Below are 24,312 nucleotides of genomic sequence, written 5' to 3'. Positions count from 1 at the left end.
TCAAAACAAAAACAAAGTTAAACGCAATTTCGCAATTTTGATGTGAATTCAAATTTCTAATTTATAACAATTTATCTTTAAAAAGGTTTATATTAGTGGTGAACCACATGGACAAAATTAATACAAAAATAATAATCACAGTATTATCTGCATTAATATGTTGTGATGTTTTTACCACAAATAGTAAAAAGTTTAACTTTTTTTTTTTTTCAAGAAAAAAACATTTTTAGTAAATGAAACCATTTTAAATTTAATTCGGGTAGAAAAAAGTTAAATTATCTGCACTTTAAGTGTGAGACTGTCTGGAAAAACATCTTCAACAGTCACCAAAATTTAAAAAAAAAGACATACTTAACCCTTAGTAGTAGGCAACCATCCAGCTGGTTTAAATCCTAAGGTTACGATAAAGTTGAAATAGGAATTTTGTTTTTGATTAACAAACCATTAACAGTTAACTTGCTTTCCAGAAACAATGTCTCTTACTTTAGATTTCATAGGAGTCATTTCTATAGTAGAAAGTGTTTCCAGTAAATTATCCAGAATAACAACGTTTTGAGCACCATGAATATTAAATTTACCTCCGCAGTTTTGGGATGAAGACAGAATCTAAGAGGTTGATGTCACACAACTTTGGCATTTAAAACCCAAAAACTAAGCACAATGAAAAATCAGTTAGACTACGGGGAAAAAATATTGAAGTGAACTGATCCTTTAATGTTTGTGAGTTTCCTTAAATAGAAACAGAAGGAGTCAATTTAACTTGGCAGGAGTCTGTAATGTCGTCTGAGCATAACACCAAGTCCTGAGTGAATTTTAAAAACTTCCAAGTCTAAAGGGTCAGTTCACCCAAAACGACACATGAATCTCCCTTACCTCCAGACTAGCGGTATCTAACCATGCAGACGTTTCGGGTTTTACGTGTCCAGGTTTTCAGATATCCGTCTCTGAGCACCACAAACCGTTAACCTCCATTCTACTGGGATGGTGGCGAACTTCAGAGGTGAATAAGTCAAAACCTGGGCAAATAAAACAAAGGTTAGATACCACAAGCTGCAACTGAGAACATGTTTGTGACTTGAACTGACCAGTTAATTTAAATGTCAGTTGGATTTCAAGGATAAGGCTGCAATTTTCTTATTGCCGACAAATCTGTGCAGAGCCAAACCAACAATGAACTGATCTACTTACAAATATTTTGTGTATCCAAAGCCTAATATATCTTGTTCCTCTGTGCGGTAGACCTCCGTTGTTGTTCAAAAACTATTAAAAACACATCAATGAGTCACACCGCTGCACTGGGTGACATGTTCCATCATCATGAATAGTATGATGACAGTAATTTGTTTAGAAATGGCTCCAAAGACTAATAGCAGCGATCACATTTTCAATCTCCAGAGTTGTTCTGTTTACAGCTTCGTTGGCTTGTTGTGCTACATATTAAAGCCTCTTGATTTCCTACTGAAGTTCTTTGATAAATTTACATCATGTATGACAAAGAAAAGCATTAAATCATGATGGTTGAGAACCTGAAACCATTATCACTAATAATTGCAGCTTTATACTACATCATAAATTACTCAAAGAACTTCAGTACAAAGTCAAGAGGTTTTACACAAGAAATTACTCTCCGCAGGACTGAAAACTTGATCTGTTATTAGTCTTTGGAGCCTTTTCTAAACAAACTAACATGTCCAAACTCTTCATAATGAAGGAACATGTCACCCAGTGCAGCTGTGTGGCTCATTAATGTGTTTTTAATAGATTTTGGACAACAAAGGAGGTCTACGACACAGAATAAGATATATCAGGCTTTGGATACTAACACAATACTTGTTGGTAGATCAGTTTGTTGTAGGTTTGGCTCTGCATGTGAGATTTGTTGGCAATAAGAAAAATGTAGAAAATCACAGCCTTATCTTTTAACAATTAAAAACTGGATTTGCAAGCAAGTATAACAGTATCCAAACATCCCAACACGATTCAGACCCAAGAAACCAGTTAAAAATAAGAAAAGCTTCCCAGAATAGTTGAAATCCTAGAATGTAGAGAGAGTGAAAGTTTTAATAACTACTTTAACGCTTCAAGGCATTCTGGATGTGTGTGAAGTCAAATTAAAGATCAGTGATCAATATAAAAATCAATGTTGGACAATAACAAAACTCCAGGAGCGCGCAGGCAGTAGATGCATGTTCGACCACTTTTTATTGCACGATTCAACAGACATGAGATCCTGCACAAAAGTGTTTCAGCACTGCATCGAGAAGGAAAAAAATTTTAAACAAAAACATACAATGTCAGGAAAAAATTGTAAGATATTTACAATAGATGCATCACTATTACCACTTATACATTATGTACATATTAGTCTCTGGTTTACTATGACAGTAGTTACAGAATGAAAAAAACCCCTACGCACACGTTACACTTCAGCTCTACAGGGAATTACAGTGCTTACAAAAATAACTGGCTGGACTACATTCGCTCAACACAAATCAAGGTTAGGATGAAAAATCGTTAACGTAGAAAGTCGAAAATACTTGTACGACACTCGCTGCAACACAGGACCGGACGTGTCCCATTCACGGGCCCTGGGAAAAACAAAAACACACACGAAAAGAAAAAAAAAAGAAAAGAAAACAGAATGTGCAGTTGTAAAAAATAAAATTAAAAAAAAAAAAAAAAAAAAAACAGGCTCCGGTTTTGTCTGTACAACTCAAATCTGGTTTTTGGAATTATTTTACAGAGGAAGAGGAAAGATAGCAGATAGTGGCTTTAAGATAAAAATGGCCTGTTTGGACAGATTCAAGAGGAAAAACAGTCCAACTTTTCTCTTTTCTTTTCTTTTTTTTAAACAAATATCAAATTTGAAATAAAAAAAAAAAAACATATAAGTAATATCTGCAGCTTCAATTTTGCTGGAATAAAATCCTAATACACCAAGAGAGAGTCGTGATATTAAAGGAATAGTTTAACTTTTGGGAAATACACTTTGCTTTCTTGCTAAGTTTCAGTTAGCTTAGCTTAGCTTAGCTTAGCTTAGTTTAGCTTAGCTTAGCACAAAGACTTGCCCGGCTCTGTCCAAAGTAATAAAATCCGCCTAACAGCAGCGTTTAAATTCACTAATTAAAATGCTTTCTCTCGTTTGTTTAATCTGCACAAAACAAGTATAATGTATAATGACAAATCGTGGTTTTACGGGATTGTCTGTGTCGAATTATCTCTTGGCGCTGCTGGCTGTAGCTTCACATGTACCGTACAAACATGACAGTTTCGATCTTCTAAAACTAACTCTTGGCAAGAAAGCAAGTTAAGTGCATTTCCCAAAAAAAAAAAAAAAAAAAATCAACTTATCCTTTCACCCTTCAAAACTGGATTTGATGCAGGACAGCAGCAAAAAGAGAAGAGAGATTTAAATACAACGGATCTATTCAAACGCCGAATCTGAGAAGCGAGCAGATGATCACAGACGGAGCAAAATTGTGGCGTCTCCAAATTTACAAACTTGACGATGAGCTTTTTTTTTTCCTTCTTCTGTAATCTGTCATTTCACTGAGCCAATGAGAATTTAAGATGGTTAAAAAAGCTCCAAGTACGGTGGCCGTTTTAGGACATTTTAGCTGCAACAGCTCCTCTTTAACGGACTTTCAGGCTCACCGCTTTCAAACATTATGCACCGATTTCAAGTATAAGTTATTTAACTGTATAATTATGATTCAAATATTACCATCAGGGGAAAATGATTAAAGAAAAATAAAATTCTGACGCACAAAATAATTGATTTTCTTCATTTTTTTAGCACCAAGTTGGTTAAATCAGAGCACCTAATTTTGTCTGTGATGTTGACAGAACGCAGCATTAACATGAAGAAGCTCTTCTCATCAACTGATGATGATGATGATGATGATGAATATTCAAGTCTGACAGCGCACAGCTGAGCCTGACGAGCTGAGAATAAAATGTTCTAAGACGGCTGCCGTACTGGAGGGGGGGGGGTTTCTCAGCCCTCTTTATAACGTGAGAATATGAAAATAATCTGACAAGCTGTGAGCTGTTAGCCAGTGTTAGCCGTTAGCTTGCGTTAAAGCATTAATTAACAAGCAGGATTCAGTTTTGAGACTAAAAACCTCCTGAGGATTTAAAAAAAAAAAGTTGAGGTCTGTTTTCTTTTAAACCTCAGCTACAGATGAACTACTCAGTGAATGTTATTTAAAAAAAAAAAAAAAAAAGGAAGGAAAAACCCGGCCGGTGACACTGAAAGGCCTCCCAGATTCCAAACAGCATGATGTGTATATTATACATAAATGTTTGTATCTCAGATGTTCAGATACTTCAGTGGAGAAATATAAACAGCACCGTAAGGTTAGGACTCAAAAAAAAAAAAAAAATGTTCAAGAGAAATCGCTCATGTTCCTTCATTTATCTGGTTCAGCAGAGCAGAGAGCACCGAACACCTTTAAAACCTCCCAGTAGTGTTTTTATGTCAGACGGCAGTTTAAAAAGCGCTCTCTTCTTTTAATACTTTCTTTCTGTACTCCCTCGTTCTCTGGACAGGCAGGTAGATAAACAGTTTGTGGCGCCATCATTCAGCATGCTGGTATTTAAAAAAAAAAAAAAAAAATTGTTCAAATCTAGGAAGCTAAACTGAGCTAAAACAAAATAACAGGTTGTAAAATAGCAAACACATGTACATGTCTACAGTTAAATGTAACCTATGGCTACGAAAAAGAAGTAAAGAGGTCATCTGAGGCCTATCCATAGTGTCTTGGTGTTCAATATTACATCTCGCATATATATACTATATATAAAAATAAAAACAATCCATTTGGCAACCTGTTTGATGTCTTACACTATTCCAGTAATCATAATTTTGGTCTTTGATATACACATATATAGAAATAGCTATAAAACTCTGCTGTTCAAGATCATCTGTGTTGAGTGAGGGGCGGTGACTGAGCCGAGATTCAAGTTAGCGGACGGTGACGTGCCGCCGTCAGCCACGCGCTGCTCAGTTATACTGCCGTCTGGTTCAGTTTCTTTTCTGCAGAAACCAACTGGTTTCTTTTGTTATTCTAAAAAACAAAAAAACAAAACAAAAACAAAAGACAACAACAGAAATAAAAAAAAAAGGCAGTTTGGTTGGTGGAAGAATGAGAATTGGAATCCGCTAGCCGAAGTTTCCTGACCTGCGCTCGCTCAGCTGCTTTGTGCTTTACCACAGATGGTTTCGCCTCAGTGCAGAAATAAAAAACAAAAAACCTGAAAAATGTTACAAAAGTAAAATATGAAAAGTTTGAGCGGCGAGCTAGAGGCCGTCGCTGAGCACGCGAGAGATCAGCAGCTTTCCCTGATGACTAAGATGTACAGTGCCTTGGTTTTTGTGATCTTGAAGACATTACACGGGGTTTATATTTGTTCATGAACGGGGGAAGCAGGTGTCAGAGTCTTTGTTTGGTCTTTTGGCTCTCTGAGGGGGAGGGAGGGAGGGGGGGGTCAAAGGTCACTGTTAGGCCTCTGCTGCTTTCCTCTTTGAGCCCTTGGTTTTGGCCTCGGCTCCTTCTGCCTTCCTGGAGCCTTTAGGAGGACGGCTGCCGACGGCAGTAGCCGCTGTCACTTTTGTTTCGGAGGTGTCGTCTTGATCCTGGTTGTCTGTTCCCTCCAGCTCGTCGTGCTCCTGGCAGCACAGCTGTCCCGTCGGGGGCCAGGGACGCAGCGCCCCGTCCTGGTGAGCCTTGCAGAAGGAGTTCGGGCAGAGCTGGCAGAAAGCCTCCGAGTTTTTCCCACAGACGTCACAGTGGTGCCAGGGGCAGTCCCAGCGGCCTGCAGGGAGCGACGACCAATGAAACACACACACAATTATTACAAAAAATATATCACAAAACAAACAAAAAACGCTGATCTGAGGTCAACTCACTATATAACAAGAGAGACAGAAACTGAAGATGTGATGCACCATGCAATAAAATAATATAAAAACATAAAAATTATTATATTTTCAATAAAAGAAATAATTAAAAATCTACTATCGCTGTGTGCTGACACTCTGCAGCGTCGTGCTCCTGCCGTCTCTTACCGAAGGGTCTCTTGGTGAGGTTCAGGCAGGACAGGTGATAAGCTTTGGTGCAGGTCTTCTTGTCACAGAGCACCAGCTGCCCTCCGTCCCCGCAGCGGAAACACTCGTCCTCAGACTTCTTCTTTCCCTCAGCTCGCCTCTTCTTATACTTTCTCTTCAACCTTTTCCCTTTTGGGTCGGCTGTTTGGCCGTTTGAGTTCTGTGGAGAGAGAGACGCCAGGAGGGTAACAGTCAGTGCATTTCTTAATATTTTATTGTCAAACTGGGGCAGTTTTGGTATTCTGACAAGTTGTGCTCCACAAGGGGAACTAAACTGTAGAAATTTAGGGGGAAGAGATGCCTTAAAAGTAAACAGTCCTCCTGAATCCACTTGTATCACTATTTCTTTAACATTAAAACACATTCATCATTGTGCGATATGTCTGTAATTGACTTTTTCACTCTCCATGAATATGCCTCACCACTTCTTTACCAGAAAGAAGGAAGGAAACACCAACTCAGTCCCATAAAACCACAGAGGTATTAGGTATTAGTTGGTTTGATGTACATTTTTATATCAATTCTGATAACTTGTGTAATTTCAAAAAAAATGATGCTCACCTTCGGTCGATCACCAAGAAAACCGCTGCAGTTTGGAGCGCCGCAGCGACAGACGGTCTTCTCATTGCCGAGGCAGTCCAGGTTGTAGTTAAACGTCAGCTCGGTCCCTGTAACACACACAAAAATACAAAAACATCAACATATTGTCTCTTTTCTTGTTGAACAATGAATTATTAAAATACACAAATCTGCAAACAGAGCAGAACAAAAGACCCGACGTGAATAAGAAACCTTGAATGAAGCCTTGATGCTGCTGTACAGAAACTCGTCTCACCTGCCGGGATGTCGCAGACGGCGAACAGACCGACCCGCGTGTCGCCGTTCACCGTCCACTTCTGCGTCTCACAGTTGGGCTGACAGCTGTGGTTCATGAAGCGAGAGTAGTTTCCCTTCGGACCAGCATCGATGATTCGATCCTGAAAAATACAAAAAGGAAAACTATCATTAACAGCTGATCTCCACGTCTGCGCTGAGCCGCACGTAGCCGCGGTCATGTTTGTAGTATTGACTACTGTAACGTTACAGCCATCTGTCGTGTAACATTCCCAATGCAATACAGTTTCATTGATCTAGCTCCCAGTGGAAATGGTACTGCTGCAGAGAAACAGCACCCCGGCACACTGCGGAGCAAAAACAACTCACTCCAGATGTGCACTAACCTTGTCAATGGTGAGCATGTAGAAGTCGGTGATGTTGTTCTCCTGGGCGTACTTGATCCTCGCCCTGCATTCCTCCTCGTCGATCAGCTCTCCGATGTACTCGTTCACAAACTCGCCCTGTTTGAGACACGACACATCAGACCAGAGACTTGATATTAGGACCAGAACGATCCCTCCTGCAGCCGATCCCCAGGGTTTTTCTAACAATCCAGACGCTTTTTTAAATGGATCAGTATAAACTGCTTGCAGTAAAACATTACAACAGCTGCCAAAGTGCCTTTTTATAAGAGTTTAAAACATCAGCAGCGTTTCCTAATGTGCTGAATTTAAAGTGACAAACCGCAGATTTGCAAAAAACAAATAAAGAATCCAGAAATAACTAGTGAGACAGTAAAATCCAGTTCTGTTCATCCATAAAACACAACAGAGATGATTTGATCTTTCTCTACGCTGATGACAGTAAAATCACCAACAGAACCATTTTGACCTTCAAACGACGTGAATCTTGTATTTTTTATCCCCCTAAAAGCTTCTCTCCTCACCTTCTTGATGTCTCTCAGGGAGACGAGGCCCCAGCCTTTGCCAGCCGTCTTGATGATTTTGGTCTCCGGGTAGAGACGTTTGGTGAAGTCCTGGTTACAGCAGCGCTCGCCGCTGGGACACACCTGAGGGTGACACTCGTACTGCAGCATGCGGTTCAAACACTCGGACTCGAACCCGCACGGCCTCTCGTCCGTCGGCTTGCAGTTACACTTGGGGATCTCGAAAATGTCTGCGGTGTAGACTTGGACCCTCCCGTAAGGTTTGTTGACCTGTAGGAGGAGAAAACTGGGAATTAATGGATAGCGAAGCATTTTAAAGATCATGCTCGACATCTGTGGAAAGGATGAAAATAACGTTATCTGAAAGGTTCATCATGTAGTGAAAACTCTTCACAGTTAAGGAGAGTTAAGTTCCCACCTTGATAAATTTATATGGAGGTGGTTTTCGGTTGTTCTCTTGCGCTTCCTTGGCCTCTCGTTTCAGTTTTATCTCCTTGAATCGAACTTCAGCCTCTAACAGAGCTGAGGAGAGGAATGCGAAGTCTTATTAGATCCGTGAAAACATTCATTCACACGTTAAGTTCAACGTCCAATGATTACTGGAATGATGAGCATTCCCGGGATGTAGTCTAGATCTTTACCATTCTTAAAGACTTTGCCGATGCCGGTCCTCTGGTGCTTGCTGCCCCGGTCTCCCTCCATGTAGGGAAACACTCGGCCCTGGTGAGTCCAGAAATAGTCCTTGGAGCCGAAGAAGAAGACCGGAAACTCTCCGATCTCGTGGCGAAGGTGCTGGATGTTGGTGGGGATGTTTCTGGGGTGGTGAATCTCTGCGGGCCACCATCTGAAGGAGAAACAAGACGAGGTCAAAACCTAGAATATGGCGCTAGAGGAAGTGCGGCAGGCTTTGACTGAAGCCAATATGACACAGGGCCTTTCTCAGTTATGCCAGTACCATCATTCTGCAGTTGGAACAGCAGCAGCTCAGCTTCAACACAACTACCTGACTGTACTGCGACAAAATCATCTCCACTGACATGTCTCCCCCCCCCCCCATTTATAGAGAGATGCAGTAAATTATGTTATTCAGTCTGTAATGTAGCTGTAATAAAATCCAAACTGTTATGTAGCTTAATAAAATAAAATGAAATTTAATATAGGCTGATCTGTTCATTTTAATACATTTGTTGTGGTGATGTGTGTACATATTGAGCATCAGAAGCAGCGCAAACATGAAGCTTCACTTTACATCCAGACAAACTAATGTGGCAGCTACAACTGAGACCAACATTTATCTTCTTAAAAGGAATTATATCATATCAAAATGCTGCGGAGACATTCGAGCCAGCGGTAAATCACCAAAGAGCTTCACAGATCAGCTCATCGGATCATGACGACAGTCGTCAGGAGGCTGCTCTCACCCGGCCAGCAGCTCCTCACATGTCCCAAAACATGCAGCAAATTTCCAAACAGGCGTCATTTGGATAAACTGACCACATATTGGGAATCTAAAAGGTTTCTCGCTTTTTAATAACAGCTTTTAGCTTGGATCAAAATCTCTGCCATCACTGCCAGTTAGTGCCAAATGCATTCTGGGATACTTGGCTGCTCCAAGCTTCGTCGGCCTTCAGCCAAGCAGTGGTGTAATTTCATCACTCAGTCAGTCACTCAGTTATGGACGATGGCATTTATAGGGCTGACCTCGCTGTTCAGAAGCAGGAGCAGCAAGTATGAGTCATGTAAAGATACATCTTTCTCTCACCTGTATGTTCCCAGTTTGACCCAGATGATGTCTCTGTATTTGGGTTTCTTCCCAGCTCGGCAGTCGTTGCAGAACCAGCTCCCATCAGGCATAGCGATGTTCAAGCAGTCGGGGTGAAAAGCTGCCGGACAAGACTCACAGCAGAGCAGCTGCCCTCCTGCAACATAAACGAAAACCACTTTAGACAAGCGTGTAACACTTAAAGTTACAAGTAAGCAGCATTAAAGCTGACAAGTGAGCTGTAATTTACAGTTGTGCAAGAGCGATAAAAAAAACAGCGTAAAAACACAAATGTTTAGTCTGATGAGCAGCCAATAAAGCTGCCGCGTACACACACTCGTTAATCAACTGAAACACTGCTGCTCTGTGTTTCATCAGTCCTGGGGGGGGGGGGGGGGGGGGTCGACGCTGTGTCTCAGAGGCATTTCTGCTGAATTTTTGCATTAATGGCAAAATAAACAAAATCATCCAGCCAGCCAAGACTAGATTGCCCTCTCTCTTGGATTTAGTCATCTCGCACAAAGTCAGAACATTTACTCCCACGTGACAGTACAGCTGTTTCCACAAAACCGGCTGAGATTTTAACTGAAAAAATTGACGCTCAGGAACTTCTGTAACTTCAGCGTTTCCTCTGTGATTTTCAGCAGCAGCAGCGGTGTGTGATTAATAGCTCAACACTCACCACGCTGCAGCTCTAGTGCAGGTGGTCGTGCCAAAATGATTTCCTCATTACATGTTACAGAGATTAAAGATATATTAATAATGTTTATGCTACACTTTGGTGTTCAAGAGGAATATTTGTAAAAACCTTTTAACATCAATGTAATTCTCTTTCTGTGGAACTTCCACATCATATTAAAGCATCATATCATAGTGTTTGATAGAGTTGGGCCACTTCGCCTGGAATAAAGACCAATTTCACTAACATAATAAAAAAAAGCAAGTGTGCATTTGAAAACAGCACACTGCCATAATTTTGAGTGTGACTTGTTTATGCTGTTATTATTGCCCTCAGTGTTCCTGACTGTCCAAAGCCAGAGAGTAAAGACATCTGGCGTGGATTGGGATCTGACATTCCTTATCGGGAAGCAACTCAGAGTCAACGTGTGTACAAGCAAAGACACAAAAACAGGAATAAAAGGAAGCGACCGTCAACCGTCAACCTTTAAAACTACAGGTGAAGTCTGATTTAACAGCACAAAAGATCAACATTATTACCTGGCTTATTAATTAAGTAGACAAAATCATCAATGAAGGAATACTGGTGACTGCCCTCACTGTTGCTAAGAGAGGCGAAGTGTCAAACCTTTGGAGCAGACGAAGCACCAGCTGACGTTGACGTGGCTGTGGTGGCTGTAGCCCTTCTTGGCGTGGAAGTGGTTGGTGCAGATGATGGCGGTGTTGGTGATCATCTCGCTGCCCGCGGCAACGCACTGGTCGCCGACGTGGTATGCGACGGGGCAGCGTAGGCAACGCATCAACCTCCCTGCGGCGCGGAGCCAAAGAGACACCGGATTAGACAGATTTATATCAACCGGAGACCCAAGTGACTGAAGATATTTGTCAAACAGGAATGTCCTTGATTTATGTTATTGATTGGTTTGCTCAAAGGTCTAGTCATAGATTACAGATGTTTTCCTTTCCTATCTGTCTCAAACTAGTAATCAAAGATGGTTGAGTACTTCAGTGGTCCCTTGTTTTCATAGTGTGACAGTCAGAAGTTGTCATTAGTCGTTTAAATTGGCTGCCAACCGTCAAAAAGGCAGGTCTTACCCAATATGAGGGGAAACACCAAAAAGGAAGAGAGAGAGAGACAGAGAGAGAGAAAGAAGAGAAAGGGAAGTGGTGTTCCTCTGATAGTGAGGGACTCTTCTGTTGAGACCATGATGGGTAATAAATGATCATCTTCATCCCTGAAATACTGTGTGTATTAACTCAAACCAGCGCTGAGCTCAGTGAGTTGACGACACAAGAAGAAGAGGACCGGAGTCAGTCAGCTAGCCCTCCACCAAAACAGGGCTTAGTGGTAATTCATTTAATCTGTAAGACCTGACAATTTATTTAACCAGCAGAAACTGTGCCGTTAAAATGCTATCCGCATGAAATCTTGTAATATCATGATGTCACAAGCATCTCAGTCAGATAAAACAAGAAGAAATTGTCTTTGTAGAGTCCAAAAGTTTAAGAACATAGTTTGTTTTCTCACTGCAGCCTGAAATCAACATTCATTCATCTAGTTTCTTACATTTCATGCTTTTAACTGAGGTTTAAATTATGTTTCATGACCAAAAAAAAACAACAGTACTACTACAGTACTATTCACAAGTCTATTTTTTTCTAACTTTTCTTGAAAACGATACTACCGCAACATCCTTTTCTCTTTTTCCACTTAAGTATCTGAAACTCCATTCTGAAACTCTTAACATATATCATGATGCTGCTGGCTGATAAGGCTGGTGCATTTCCTTGACAGTTATTAAAATGGACAGTTGACAGTTGAAACATGTCTCTCCCACACAGCTTTAAAAACAGCAGTAAAATTCCCTCATCTGGTCTCCAGTTCAGCTTTCCAGAAATGAACAATTTAAGTGCAACATCCTGTATATAAATGACGTAAATATGAAAATTCTCAGACTTCACTGAACTCTAGTATCAGGACAGGTGTGATCCTTTACGACTCACCCTTGGAGGACTTGTGCTTGGTGCGGCAGCCGTAGTGGCAGCTCAGGCAGGTGTGGAGCGGGCAGCGGAAGCCCTTGTTGTCGAACACGGTGAGGGGGCTGAGGCGGACGCACGCTTCGTGGTAAAATTTGCCACAGTGCGGGACGTGACAGCGACGCACCTCGCCCTCCGACTGCTTACAGGTGAAACACGAGTGAACTCCTGAAAGAAAGACAGTAATTAATTAAGAAAATCTCAGTTACTGATACAACTACTATCATCCCTCCCTGTTCCACTCCAACCACTGACTATCCATAGTGATATATGTTTATTAATAAAGTTATAAATAAAGTTTACTATATGCACATGTGGCTTTAAGGGTGCAGAACAGTTACTTCATAATATAATCCTGTCGTTACATTTTTCCACAATAATATTAGGAGTCACAAGTAATAAAAACCAAATAAAAAAACAACATTATCTAGTTTCAGCCACTAAAATAAAAATATTTCTGTAGGGCTGCAACTAACGAGTACTTTCATCATTGATTAATCTGTTGTTTTTTCTCCTCAATGAATTAATTAATTGTTTTCGCCATACAATGTCAGAAAACAGCGACCAACCAACAACCCAAATATGTTTAAATTACTGTCAGAGGGCTAAAGAAACCAGAAAATATTCACATTTAAGAAGCTGGAATCAGAGAATTTGGAGATTTTCTTTAAAAAAAAAAAGACTCAAAACAAAGAATCAATTATGAAAATAGTTGGCTTCTGATTGATTAATTGACTAATCGTTGCAGCTCTGATTTGCTCCAATTCATAAAATCTGAATTTGAATAAACACCTTTGTGATTTTAACTGTTGGCCAGAGAAAAAAAAGGACAATTTTCAGACTTTCAAACAAGATTTTTTTTTTATAGAATTATTCATCAATTAGAGTTTTAAATATCAGTCATTAAAAGTAAGTATCATCCTCACCTGTGCTGCACTCCTGACACAGCAGCTTATCCTCAGGTTTGAGGGACGGACCCAAACAGTTGAGATGAAACATCCCACAACACTGGCCTTCACAGGGCACCAAGTCCTCACCGGCCTGCTCACACACCTGTAGGAAACACACACACACACACACACACACACAGATCAACACACACGCAGAGATTTAGACGTTTCAGTGCGTGTGATGAGAATAAAAGATCAGAGGATAACATGGAAATCAGGAGAGTCGTTATTAAAGTGGGAGTGAGCTGTAAATATAACTATATTCCCCAGTTGATTACATAAAGACGGAGAACTGTGTCATCCAGCATGTTTGTTTATACAAAGAAGTTCATCCTGCTCAACAGTATTTTTATTTAGAAGAATGTGAAGCAGCGTTTCCCCAGGAAATGTCCTACTTTTTTTTTTTAAAAAAGGGAATTTATAGTTTCATTTCAAAATAAGAGCGGACAGACCCACCTGGCAGACAAACTCTTTCTTTCGTTCACCCTTCTTTATCCCATCCAAACTGTCACTTGGAGAATCAGGACGTCCTTCGCTCCCAGAACCCTGCAGAAAACAATCCTTAACACTTCTGTACACAATTCACACTTAGAAGAACGTAATTGCCAAGTCCACTTATTAATTAATCCACTAATTAACGACCGATATAACTGCCAACGTGACTTTATTCCTTGAGGAGTTCAGCTCGCCAAGTACAAAACAGACGAGATTGATTATTAGTGCTTAAAGCTTCTCAGTTATTATTTCATATTTGCACATAATTCTTGGGGGGAAAAAATTCAAAGGATCCTTTATTTTTTTAATTTTATATGTTTGTTAAAAAAAGAAAAAAGAAAATAAAGAATATTTGAATAAACAAAGAATATTTGATATGTATAGTTATCAGCTTTTTAAGCCTCAAATACCAATACAGGCCTCAAAAATCCAGTTTCATTCAGGCTGTAGTGTAATTACAGTTAATACCATCTAACTTGTACTTACTGGCTATTAATACCAGAAAAATAATGATTTAACCTGTTTATCACTGTGTATTATCATTAAATGCACACCAACGCATACTTAAATTGTTTAGGGAAAAAAACAAACACTACAAAACAAATCTTGGGTGAATCTAAGGTTACTCTCTCTCTAACCTCAGGCTCAGGACACGGGGAGGACCGCCTCTTCTTTGCCTTAGAGGGCGTAACCTGGTTCTCTCCATCCTGTTTCCTTTTCCACCTACGCTTTGGTTTCTCTGCGTCTTGGTCATCTGTTAAAAACAACAAAAAAAAAAAAAAAAAAAAAGAAGAAGAGCGATGAGTCAAAGATCAAAGCTGTAGATAAAAATCAAGAGGTTTCAAGTGTGACCAGAAACGGTGATCAAATACAGAGTGTGATATGATGGTTTACCAGTAAGGGGAGCTTTTGACTTTTTCAGTCGCTTCTTGGTTTCTTTCACGTCTTTATCGGTTTTCTTCCTTCTTCTCTGCTTTTTGTCTGCTCCCTCTGAAGTTGAGGCCTGAGAGAGTTCGAACAAGAAAATCAAGGTTTTATTCCGAGTGTTTCGTGGACATTTCGGGGGGAATCTTATTGAATCAACCATCTCTTTTTGTAAGGAATTTATTTCTTCAATGTCAATACTTTTACTATGTAATAATAGGTGTAGTTATGCTTCTTAAATGACATTACAGCGGAGGGAAAACTCACCTGTTTTTCAGCATTTTTATTTGTTTTACGTCTCTTTTTGGGCTGCTGCTCTTTGTCTGCTGAAGCGTCCGTCAGCGGCCTTTTGGACGTCTTCTTCCGCTCCCTCTTGACTACAAGACAAAAAGTGTTAAAATGGTCTATCGTCTGAGTTAATTATCTGCTGGATAGAAAAAGGAAATTTTTAAGCTGCTTTTAGAGTAGTTTGAGGATTCAGTGAAAAACTTCTGTGCTAACTGAGCAAAAGAAAAATATTGAAAAGACCAAAAATAAACTCAGTGTAAGGAACGACGCCATCTCTTTTGTCTGTCTGTTTAGAAGTATTACTTTAAAATTTACTGCGACTGACTCACCTGAGGAATCAGTCCGCTCAGTCTTTCCTCTACATTTTCTTCAGTTTGTCAACAATGACAACAAAAGACCCTTTTCAAGTTACATTAATTCAACAAAGCTGTTTGTAACTACGATGTTTTTGCAGATTAACTACTAAAAAAGGGTCAAATTATGAGTACTAAAAGTGCTTCTACAAGTATCAGCATGCAATTGCCATTAAATTGTGTTTTCTAAGTGATTATCTGTCTAAATGGGATTTTAGTGTCATGTGACAACATAAAAAAAAGCAATGCACAACTTTTTCAGAGCATTTTGGATAAGTTCTCTGCTTTCTAAGCGTCACTGCTATCAACACAGACTCTCTCTGCACAGACGACTACAATAAGACAGGAAATTCTAAAATACACTGGCAACATTAACTGATAATTCCACAATAACCCGACCACTTCGCTATTTTACTAGCCACATATGGTCATTTGAAGCAGCAGATTCCACAGCTCTGGTAAAAACACAGCAGTCACTGCCAGATTTAAAGTAGCGCTTGGCCAGTGTTGACCTCGCTGCCTGAGGTTCAACTTTCAACCAACCTGGAACTGAAACTGGAAGTGAGACTGGCTCCGAGATATTGTCATTCAAAGAATCGATCTTTGTTTTCCTTTTATTCGCAGGGTCGGAGGCGTTGTCCGTTGGAGGTTTTTTCCTTCTCCTCACAGTCTTTGTGGGTGACTGAGCCTGTTTCGGTCGTCTCTTTTTCTTCGGAGGAACGACTGATTCGGCTCGTATATCTGGTGCAGAAGTGGCGGGATCCTACAAAGAAAACAACAAAATGTCTTTAAATGAAGCTAAAGTCAAAGGGATTTTTAAGGTTACAAATATGACCAATGTATTTGTTTTGGGACCCTGATAAGATATCTCCATTCCAAAATCCTCTTATTTTCACATCTCAATTTCTTCATTTAATTTACAAATTGTAGTTGACACTCAAAAGTTAACATGTACATTTAGTGACGGGTCAATAACCTGTATACATGGAAACTACTCAGTGGTGTTTTTGTTGTATTTCAGAGCTTTTCAAGACTTACAATTAATTAGAAATACAATTAACATTCTTAAGTTTCCCGTAGGGTTCCTATACTGGTTTGCAAAGGACGAAAACAAACAAAAAAAAACCCTACAAATTATTCATGTCACAACCCTTACTAATACATTTCTGTGTGTTTTACCTGTGAGGCTGACTGCAGTTGAAACATTTCTTTGGAAGAAACTGTGTCGTTTATGTCCTTTTTCGATAAGGAATTGTTTAGATGGCTCTTGCCCCCTTTCTGCCATTCTCCCATTTTGAGTTTTGTTCTGGGTACTTGTGTCTTTTTTGCTGCGGAAGTGCTGTCTTGGGACTGAGGGGCTGCCGTGGGCTCACCGGCAGGGCCCGACAGCGTCGAGGGGAGCTCCGGGCTGAGCCGTGACTCCGTCTCCTGATCCGTCTCGCTGCCCGGTTCGGGCACCAACTTTTCCAGGATGTGGGGGTTCAGATGAGGCCCGTCGTCATCGTACAGATATGTGAAGTTTGTCATGCGCTCATCCAGCGACATGCTGAGGGCCTCCTTAGCCTGAATGATGCCCATGTTCCACTGAGCCTGGAGTTTACGGGGCACGGAGGGAGCGGTCTGCGTGACACAACGAGAGAGCAGCTAGTTTATATGAAGAGTCAGAAAAGACACGATACAGTAGTGATGTTTTCAACCAAAGAATGTCTGTTGCTACAAAGAAACAGACATGAATAAAACTATTTTCACACTGTGGGCAATACAAAAGATTGTGCACTTGATTAGCTGCATGTGTGCGTGTGCATGAGCAGACTTGGTGGTAAATGCAGCCAGATTGTTACTCGGTTTAGAAAAAGGCGTAAAGATAAGACTAAACTGGCTGATATTATAGTTGGACTTGAAAACAAAACCAATAGAATGCATTTGCAGAAGTGCTGCAACAATTAGTTGCCAACTATTTTGATGATTGATTTACCATTTTGAGTCTTTTTTTTTTAAGGAGGAAAAAAAAAAAGTCAAAATTCTCTGATTCCAGCTTCTCAAATATGAATATCTTCTGGTTTCTTTAATCCTCTGTGGCAGCAAACTGATATATTTTTGGGTTGTGGACAAAACAAGACATTTGAAGACGTCATCTTGGGATCTAAGTCGACATTTTTCACCATTTTCTGACATTTTATGGACCAAACAACTACTTGATTAATCAAGAATATAATCTACAGATTAATTGATAATGAAAATAATCATTAGTTGCAGCCTTAATTTGCAATCTATATCCTGGCATTTACTTGCAAAACATTGACGGATTTTCTGTTTGGAATAAACTTGATAACATTTCACCATCTAATTGACTAGAGGGAACCTTGTATAAAACATTTTAAGGAAGTTTATGTTTTAATGTTGCAAGGACTTTTGAGCAAAGTCTTTCTGAGCAACAACACACCACATCCTCTACGCAGGGGCATCACATCGGAGAAGAAACTGATTTACCTTTTTGTGGATGACACGGGAGGCTGGTTGTTTGTTGGCCTGGCTAAGCTCCTGGTATTGATCCTCCCCAGTAAAGGACACAATGTTCTTCTCAAAGATGTAGCCTCTCTCAGGGGCATCTCCAAAATACTGCACATGGTATAAGAGGCCCGACCTGCTGTTTGCTGCTGAAACAAAGGTCAATAACAATGGTTATAACTAAAGTAGTTAAGAGACCATATTTCTCCACCTATTAACTTAGTGTTTACAACACACTGTTTGAGTCCAAGTCACTCAAACAAGGATGCAGGTGGTAGACAGTGTAAGGGCTGTAGAAGAACCAGTTCATGCAACATATCGTTTGTCCACGTTAGAAAGAAGAAGCGTTTATGGCTGAGGTTTCCAAAACCGTTTAACCATTCGACAAGCAGTTCTGATGGAATATACTGACGCCTTAACTCACCTTTCTGCTTCTGTTTGATGTGATTGTTGAGTTCTGGGTCCATGGTCACAATGCAAGGCCACCAGGGGTATCCTGACACCTTGGTCCAAACCACATCACCGACGGAGAAACGGATCAGCAGCGGAGACACTTCCGTGATCTCCTCTGTCAACTCTGGGATGAGATCAAGCTAGAAAAGAGAAATCAGTTAATCAATAGACAAAAATAGACACTGATTAGGGCTCTGAACACTTGTACCTTCCTAAAACCAATGACTTTACATACACATATGAATCGCTACAAGTGGTTTACACCTTTAACTATTAGTTAATCATATACATACAATACTTTGTATGGGCAAAGTCTTTACATTGGGGTTTAAAGACTATTGACTTTGCATACTTTCAAAGCCTACGTGGAAATCTTGTTTTACATTTAGCATTATATTCCCCCAGGTGTATGACCAAAAATTTGAATGTCAACAGAACAAACATATCTGTCATTATAACAAAGTCAACATTCACTATGTATTCAACTGTCCACAGGAAGCCTTCTACTGTTTGCTCACATTTGTATGTATGGTCCTTTTGTCTTAACACCATCTGTCAGCATAACTGTAACTGTTATTGTGTTGATGTTTGTCTTTAAAGCAACATTAGCAAGACATATTGCAGTAAAAGTAGAGATAAAAGAAAAACCTCGTCTGCTGCTGCTCCAGCTCCCTCTACAGTAAATGTGTGGTCAAGTGACTCCACAGGGGTGGCCGAGGGACTGAGGCTTGATTGAGGTTTTGGTTTGTTAGGTCTCCCCCTCCTTTTCTTCACGTCCTGTCTCTCAGGTCCAGATATTATACCTTCAGTGGCCGTGGACAGACTGGTCCCGCTGGCACAGCATGGCTCAAACAGTGGCTGCTTGACCACCTGGGGTATCATCACCTTCAGCTCAGGTTCAGGTTCAGTATGCGGAGTGCAATTGTGCTGATGGGTGCCATTCGTAGCGGGGGCTTCAGCGCCCTTAAGCATAGGTGGCTCCGGAGCACAAAGCTTGGGCAGCGCGTCTTGGTCCCCGTTCAGCACACGGGAGGTGAGGTCTTTGAGCCTCTCGTGGTTGTTATGACTGTGGCCAGCCATCTTCTGCAGGACACCGTCTTGTAGTGTGGCGGCCAGCTGGGCAGCAGCTTTGTCCATTAGCAGAGCGGGATCACTGCCCATGTCCCCTCGACCTTTCCGTACACTAAGGGACTCTGGCGGCTGCTTCATGCTTATGGGGTTGGCTGGTTCAGGCATCGAAGGCAGGGAGCTACCTTTGCTGTCCATCCCATCTAACCCCCTCCAGGCTCACTGAGCTACAGGACAGGGAACACACAGAAACTCATTTCACAGGTTCAATCAGAAAACACTGGCTACATCATGCATTCAGTTTTTGGTGCTCATCCCTCTGGCAAATTGTAAAATGGCATTCTGGGATATGAATCCTATGAGCATATCGTTACACATTTCACAAAATGGCACTCATTTGCTCCAGCGGAGCATGAATAGAAAGCTTGGAGGCGACAGAGAAAACTGCACCTGTCACGGAATGTTCTAGCAGCGTAGTTTTGAGTGTTTTTGGTAAGAAAGTCGACTAGATTGACCATAAGTCTGAAGCAACGATATCTCTGTGCATAGCAACTGAATACTAAAGCCTCAATGAAATCCACCCCAGTACGATGATCTACAACTCATGTGAACGAGGTCAAGCCAAACCCATTCTTTATTACATCCATGCATGCGAACAAAAACCAATGGGCGGGCGGAAAACCTCTTACCGCGACAATTTCCAAGTTGGCTTTCTCCTGGAAAAAAAAGACTAGCTAGCTGCTAGCTGCAGTCTATGGCAAAGCGGTCTGGAGAAGGCAGGAGGCAGAAGGCAGGAGGCCGGCTGCAGGCTCCACCGCATGCAGCGAATGCCCAATGAGTGGGTGGCTCGCTGTGCCGCGTAACCACCGCATCACCGGCTAGAAATGCCGCGGAAATGGAAGCAGCTGACAAGTTGGTGCAACGCTAATGGAGTGCGAATAAATGCTGGAATTAAATGTATCCCTACTCAGTTAAAAGCTAACGTTACATTATAGGTTAAATTACAAGGTTACGATAGTTATGTTAGTCGTAATATGACGACAAATCGTCAGATATTGTTACAGTAACGCAAGTGTTTTAACAATCGCTCCGAAGTATTAACCTAACATTAAGGTGTCCTGCTGGCCATCGTAATATACCGACTCTAGCTAGCGTTTGCCACATCACATCATGCATGAAACGGGCTCCGACTATAATCTGAAGCGGAAGCCACGATGCGGGAATCTAATGGATCCCAGCCATGGACAGGCGGCCAAACATTATCCCGTACCGTACCGAACAACCGCATCTGTCAGCGCTACACACAGCCAGCCATTAACCGCATTCCAGCAAATAGACAAAGCCGCCACCCGAAAGCTAAATGCCGTTAACTGACTTGCTACTCAACTGAGATTCACGTTAAATACGCCGATAAATAAATGAGGACACAATTGGACGATTGCGGTTGTTTATTTGAAGTGTTCTGCTATTGTTTCATTGATATACTGAATTTGTAGGCGCCATGACAGCTCGGTTTCAAAAATGCTAGCCGCGCTAGCCGAAGCTAACCAGTGCACCATTGAAACCAATGCAAACTGCTCATACAAGCAGCTAGCATACTAGCAGGTCCCCTCTCACTAAAATGGATGGTCGGCCCGAACAAATGCCGGCTAATATCCCCAGTGCTGACAATAACATGAAAGACAGGTTCTTTCTAGTTACCTGTTGGATCTCCTCTCGGTCGTTAAAGGGAAAAAATGCCCGAAAACATCCCGCAAAGCGAAGGATTTCATTCAAGTCGAGTCGACAGCTTATGGGCAACTCAAACTCTGAGGCCAACCAGCGCGAAAAATACTCACTTCCGATTGGTCGGGAGCCGAGAGGGGATCCAACCGGTCCTTTCAAAAAACCAACCGTAGGAAGTAGCTGACCCCGGTGTGTCCCGTCTGTTTTCACATCACTCAACAGCGTTTAGATTTAGACAGTGGTGGAATAAGTTATCAGAGCCTTTACTTGAGTAAAAGTACCAATACAGCAATGTAAAAATACTCCATTACAAGTAAAAGTCCTGTATGAAAAGTAAAAGTACATAAGTATTATGATGTAGTTGGTGTAGTTAAAGTATTGCAGTAAAAGAAGTGGTTTGGTCTCTCTGACTGATATATTATTGTATATGACATAATTAGATTATTCATACTGAAGCATCAGTGTATAAGCAGCATGTTACTGTTGTAGCTGCTGGAGGTGGAGCTAGTTTCAACTACTTTATATAGAGTTAGCTAGTTCAGTCCAGTGGTTCCCATACTAGGGGTCAGGCCCCTCCAAAGGGTTACCAGATAAATCTGAGGGGTCATGAGATGATTGATGGGAGAGGAAGTTCTGATACACACATCTGTTTTCAGTTTTTGGACTTTTGCTCTAATCTTTGATTTTTGGCGAAATATTGGATCATTTGAACATTTATTGAAATGAAACCATTTGAGAAGTTTAGAGGGAAAAATCACTATATGGTGGAGCTGTTAACAACTCATAGACATCTGAAATGTGACCCCAACTACGCACTGCTTTTTGCAAGAGGTCAAAAGCATAAAGCGGAAATACTCAAGCAAAGTACAAGTGCCTCAATTTTGTAAAGTACTGTTGGGCTGATTTGCCAAGTTTCCTTTCAAAGATGGGCCTACTGACCTTTTATCCAGTTATTCAGTGGAAATGCGAATTGATGTTGAGAAAAGGCAGGCTGTATTCTGTCAGAATGTTTATTTTTACTTTCCATATTTTACTGTTTCGACTGTGATTATGATGTTATAAGGGGAAATAGATTCTTACAGGGAAACAAAATGTGCACTTAAATGTAACTTAATAGTTAGATGGTGTATTACTTACAGTCCATTTACATTATTGTTGTGAGAAACAAATACATTTAGTGACTGTAAGCACTAACAATAAAAAGGATCTCCAAATCCAGTGGTGGAAAGCAACTAAGTACATTTACTCAGGTACTGTACTTAAGTACGATTTTGAGGTACTTGTACCTTACTTGAGTATTTCCATGTGATACTACTTTATACTTCCACTCCATTATATTTCAGAGGGAAATATTGTACTTTCTACTCCACTACATTTATTTAACAGCTTTAGTTACTTTTCAGATGCAGATTTGACACAATGGATAATATAACAAGCTTTTAAAATACAACACATTGTAAAGATGAAACCAGTGGTTTCCAACCTTTTTGGCTTTTGACGTCTTACAAAAAGCAGTGTGTAGTCGGGGTCACATTTCAGATGTCTATGAGTTGTTAACAGCTCCACTAAAAAGTGATTTTTCCCTCTAAACTCCTCACATGGTTGCATTTCAATTAATGTTCAAATGATCCAATATTTCAGCAAAAATCAAAGATTAGAGAAAAAATCCAAAAACTGAAAACAGATTTGTGATTTATCAGTATTAATAATCTAATGATGTCATATACAATAAAATATCAGTCAGAGAGACTGATACTGCTAATACTTATGTACTTTTACTTATGTAGCATGCAGGACTTTTATTTGCTATGGAGTATTTCTACATTGCTATACAGTAATATGTCTTCCACCTCTGCAGGCCGGTCAGAAAGAATAGCCTCTCTTAAACTAGAAGTCAGTCCAGACAGTTTCATATTAGACAACGGTGTATTTACCTGGCCTAACGTAAAGGAACTGTCAATACAAATCTTGATTTTGGTTTGGCTACCTGTGATGTACATTTGTGCTGTTTAACTTTCAGGATTTGTTTGCAATGTTCTGGAGGATATGGTGGCCCCTGATCCTCGAGGCCTAATGTTATTGGGCACTAGGCTTATTGTTAAATTTGAATTTTTATGATAGGCTGATTATCTTAGAATCAGCTGTGATCCATCGTAAAGTCATTGCATATTGAAAACACCAGAAAAAACAAGTGTTCAGTGAAAATTTTGACCAAACAGAATGATAGCTCTCCCTGCAGGCCCTGATACTTCCTTGTTCCTCATATCTATTGTAATTCAAGCACATACCTGTATTACCTACAGAGGAAGATAGGGGGCGTAAAAATATCCTGACACTACCCGGCAAAGGTTTGCTGTTGCATTTCAAAATAAAAAGCCTTCCTTGAGAGAATGATATGATGATAGGTCCTGTGTTAAGAAATGTTCCCACTTTGTTTCTCATTGCGATGGCTTCGATTAGGTTCATTGCAGAGATAATGGTTGGGTTTAGGGCAAAGGTTGGGTTCAGGTTAATGTAAGAAATATACAAATAAACACAACACAGGCATGCTGTAAATCAGAAATTCAAATAATTGTTTTAAAACTAGAACACACATTTATAAAGAATAGGAACATCCAGAATGTGCAGTTATTAATCATTGTTGTTTAACTGTTGATGTGGGCAGCATTAGAAAACAATTTTTCTATTTAAACTTTTATTTATCCATGGAAGCTTTCCACCAGTAATGCTGTCTTGCACACCCACACAATTCACAACTTGAAGTTGCCCTGTACAACCACAGTCCCATTTGATAATAAAAGTACATTGTCTTTATATAGCACTTATCAAAACCAAGGAGGATAAAGTGACTCATTTAAAAAAAAGAAAAGTATAGGGGCTCTAAACGTCATCAAATATTTTCAGTTCCTCAGAAGCTCTGAGGCGAAACTTTTCTTTTCCTTAGTCTCAAAGCACTGGGATTATTGTCCACAAGGTCTCTGTTAAAATAGAAAACAGGTTTTTCTTGTTTTGTTTTTTATTCCATTCTGATTCAGATGCATGGAAAGTACTGTTATTGTTTTTGTTGTCACATAATTTCTGTTCAACCACCACCTATTTGTGAAAAATATACCTATTATGGCCGAATAGGCTAAAGTTGTGGAATTAAAACAGTATTAGAATTCACACATTAAAATTTCATTTCTGGTAGGTTTATTATA

At 40.3% G+C, this 24,312-nt stretch overlaps 1 protein-coding gene across 3 annotated transcripts; it reads right to left on the bottom strand.

Annotated features, from left to right (window-relative positions):
• Positions 1–409: 409 nt before the first annotated feature.
• Positions 410–21,265, bottom strand: nsd2 (nuclear receptor binding SET domain protein 2). 3 transcript variants are annotated; one of them, XM_067614404.1, is made up of 22 exons: positions 21,089–21,265; positions 18,968–19,614; positions 18,291–18,459; positions 17,849–18,015; positions 16,538–16,978; positions 15,902–16,121; positions 14,985–15,094; positions 14,688–14,796; positions 14,432–14,547; positions 13,755–13,844; positions 13,275–13,401; positions 12,316–12,516; positions 10,940–11,119; positions 9,634–9,790; positions 8,513–8,715; positions 8,290–8,393; positions 7,872–8,141; positions 7,330–7,446; positions 6,945–7,086; positions 6,671–6,777; positions 6,071–6,269; positions 410–5,817 (listed from the first exon to the last, which is right to left on the bottom strand). In XM_067614404.1, exons 2-22 carry the CDS (start codon positions 19,583–19,585, stop codon positions 5,504–5,506), a joined length of 4,161 nt encoding a protein of 1,386 aa, XP_067470505.1. In that variant the 5' UTR covers positions 19,586–19,614; positions 21,089–21,265; the 3' UTR covers positions 410–5,503. The 3 variants fall into 3 exon arrangements, with proteins under 3 accessions (XP_067470505.1, XP_067470507.1, XP_067470506.1); XM_067614406.1 differs by having other exon boundaries at positions 17,849–18,012; positions 21,089–21,262; XM_067614405.1 differs by lacking the exon at positions 21,089–21,265 and adding an exon at positions 20,077–21,063.
• Positions 21,266–24,312: the final 3,047 nt, after the last annotated feature.

The sequence above is a fragment of the Thunnus thynnus genome, chromosome 16 (assembly GCF_963924715.1).
Source record: "Thunnus thynnus chromosome 16, fThuThy2.1, whole genome shotgun sequence".
Taxonomy (NCBI): Eukaryota; Metazoa; Chordata; class Actinopteri; order Scombriformes; family Scombridae; genus Thunnus; species Thunnus thynnus.
Note: the sequence above shows the minus strand (reverse complement) of the source record. Positions and strands in the feature narration are given on the sequence as shown.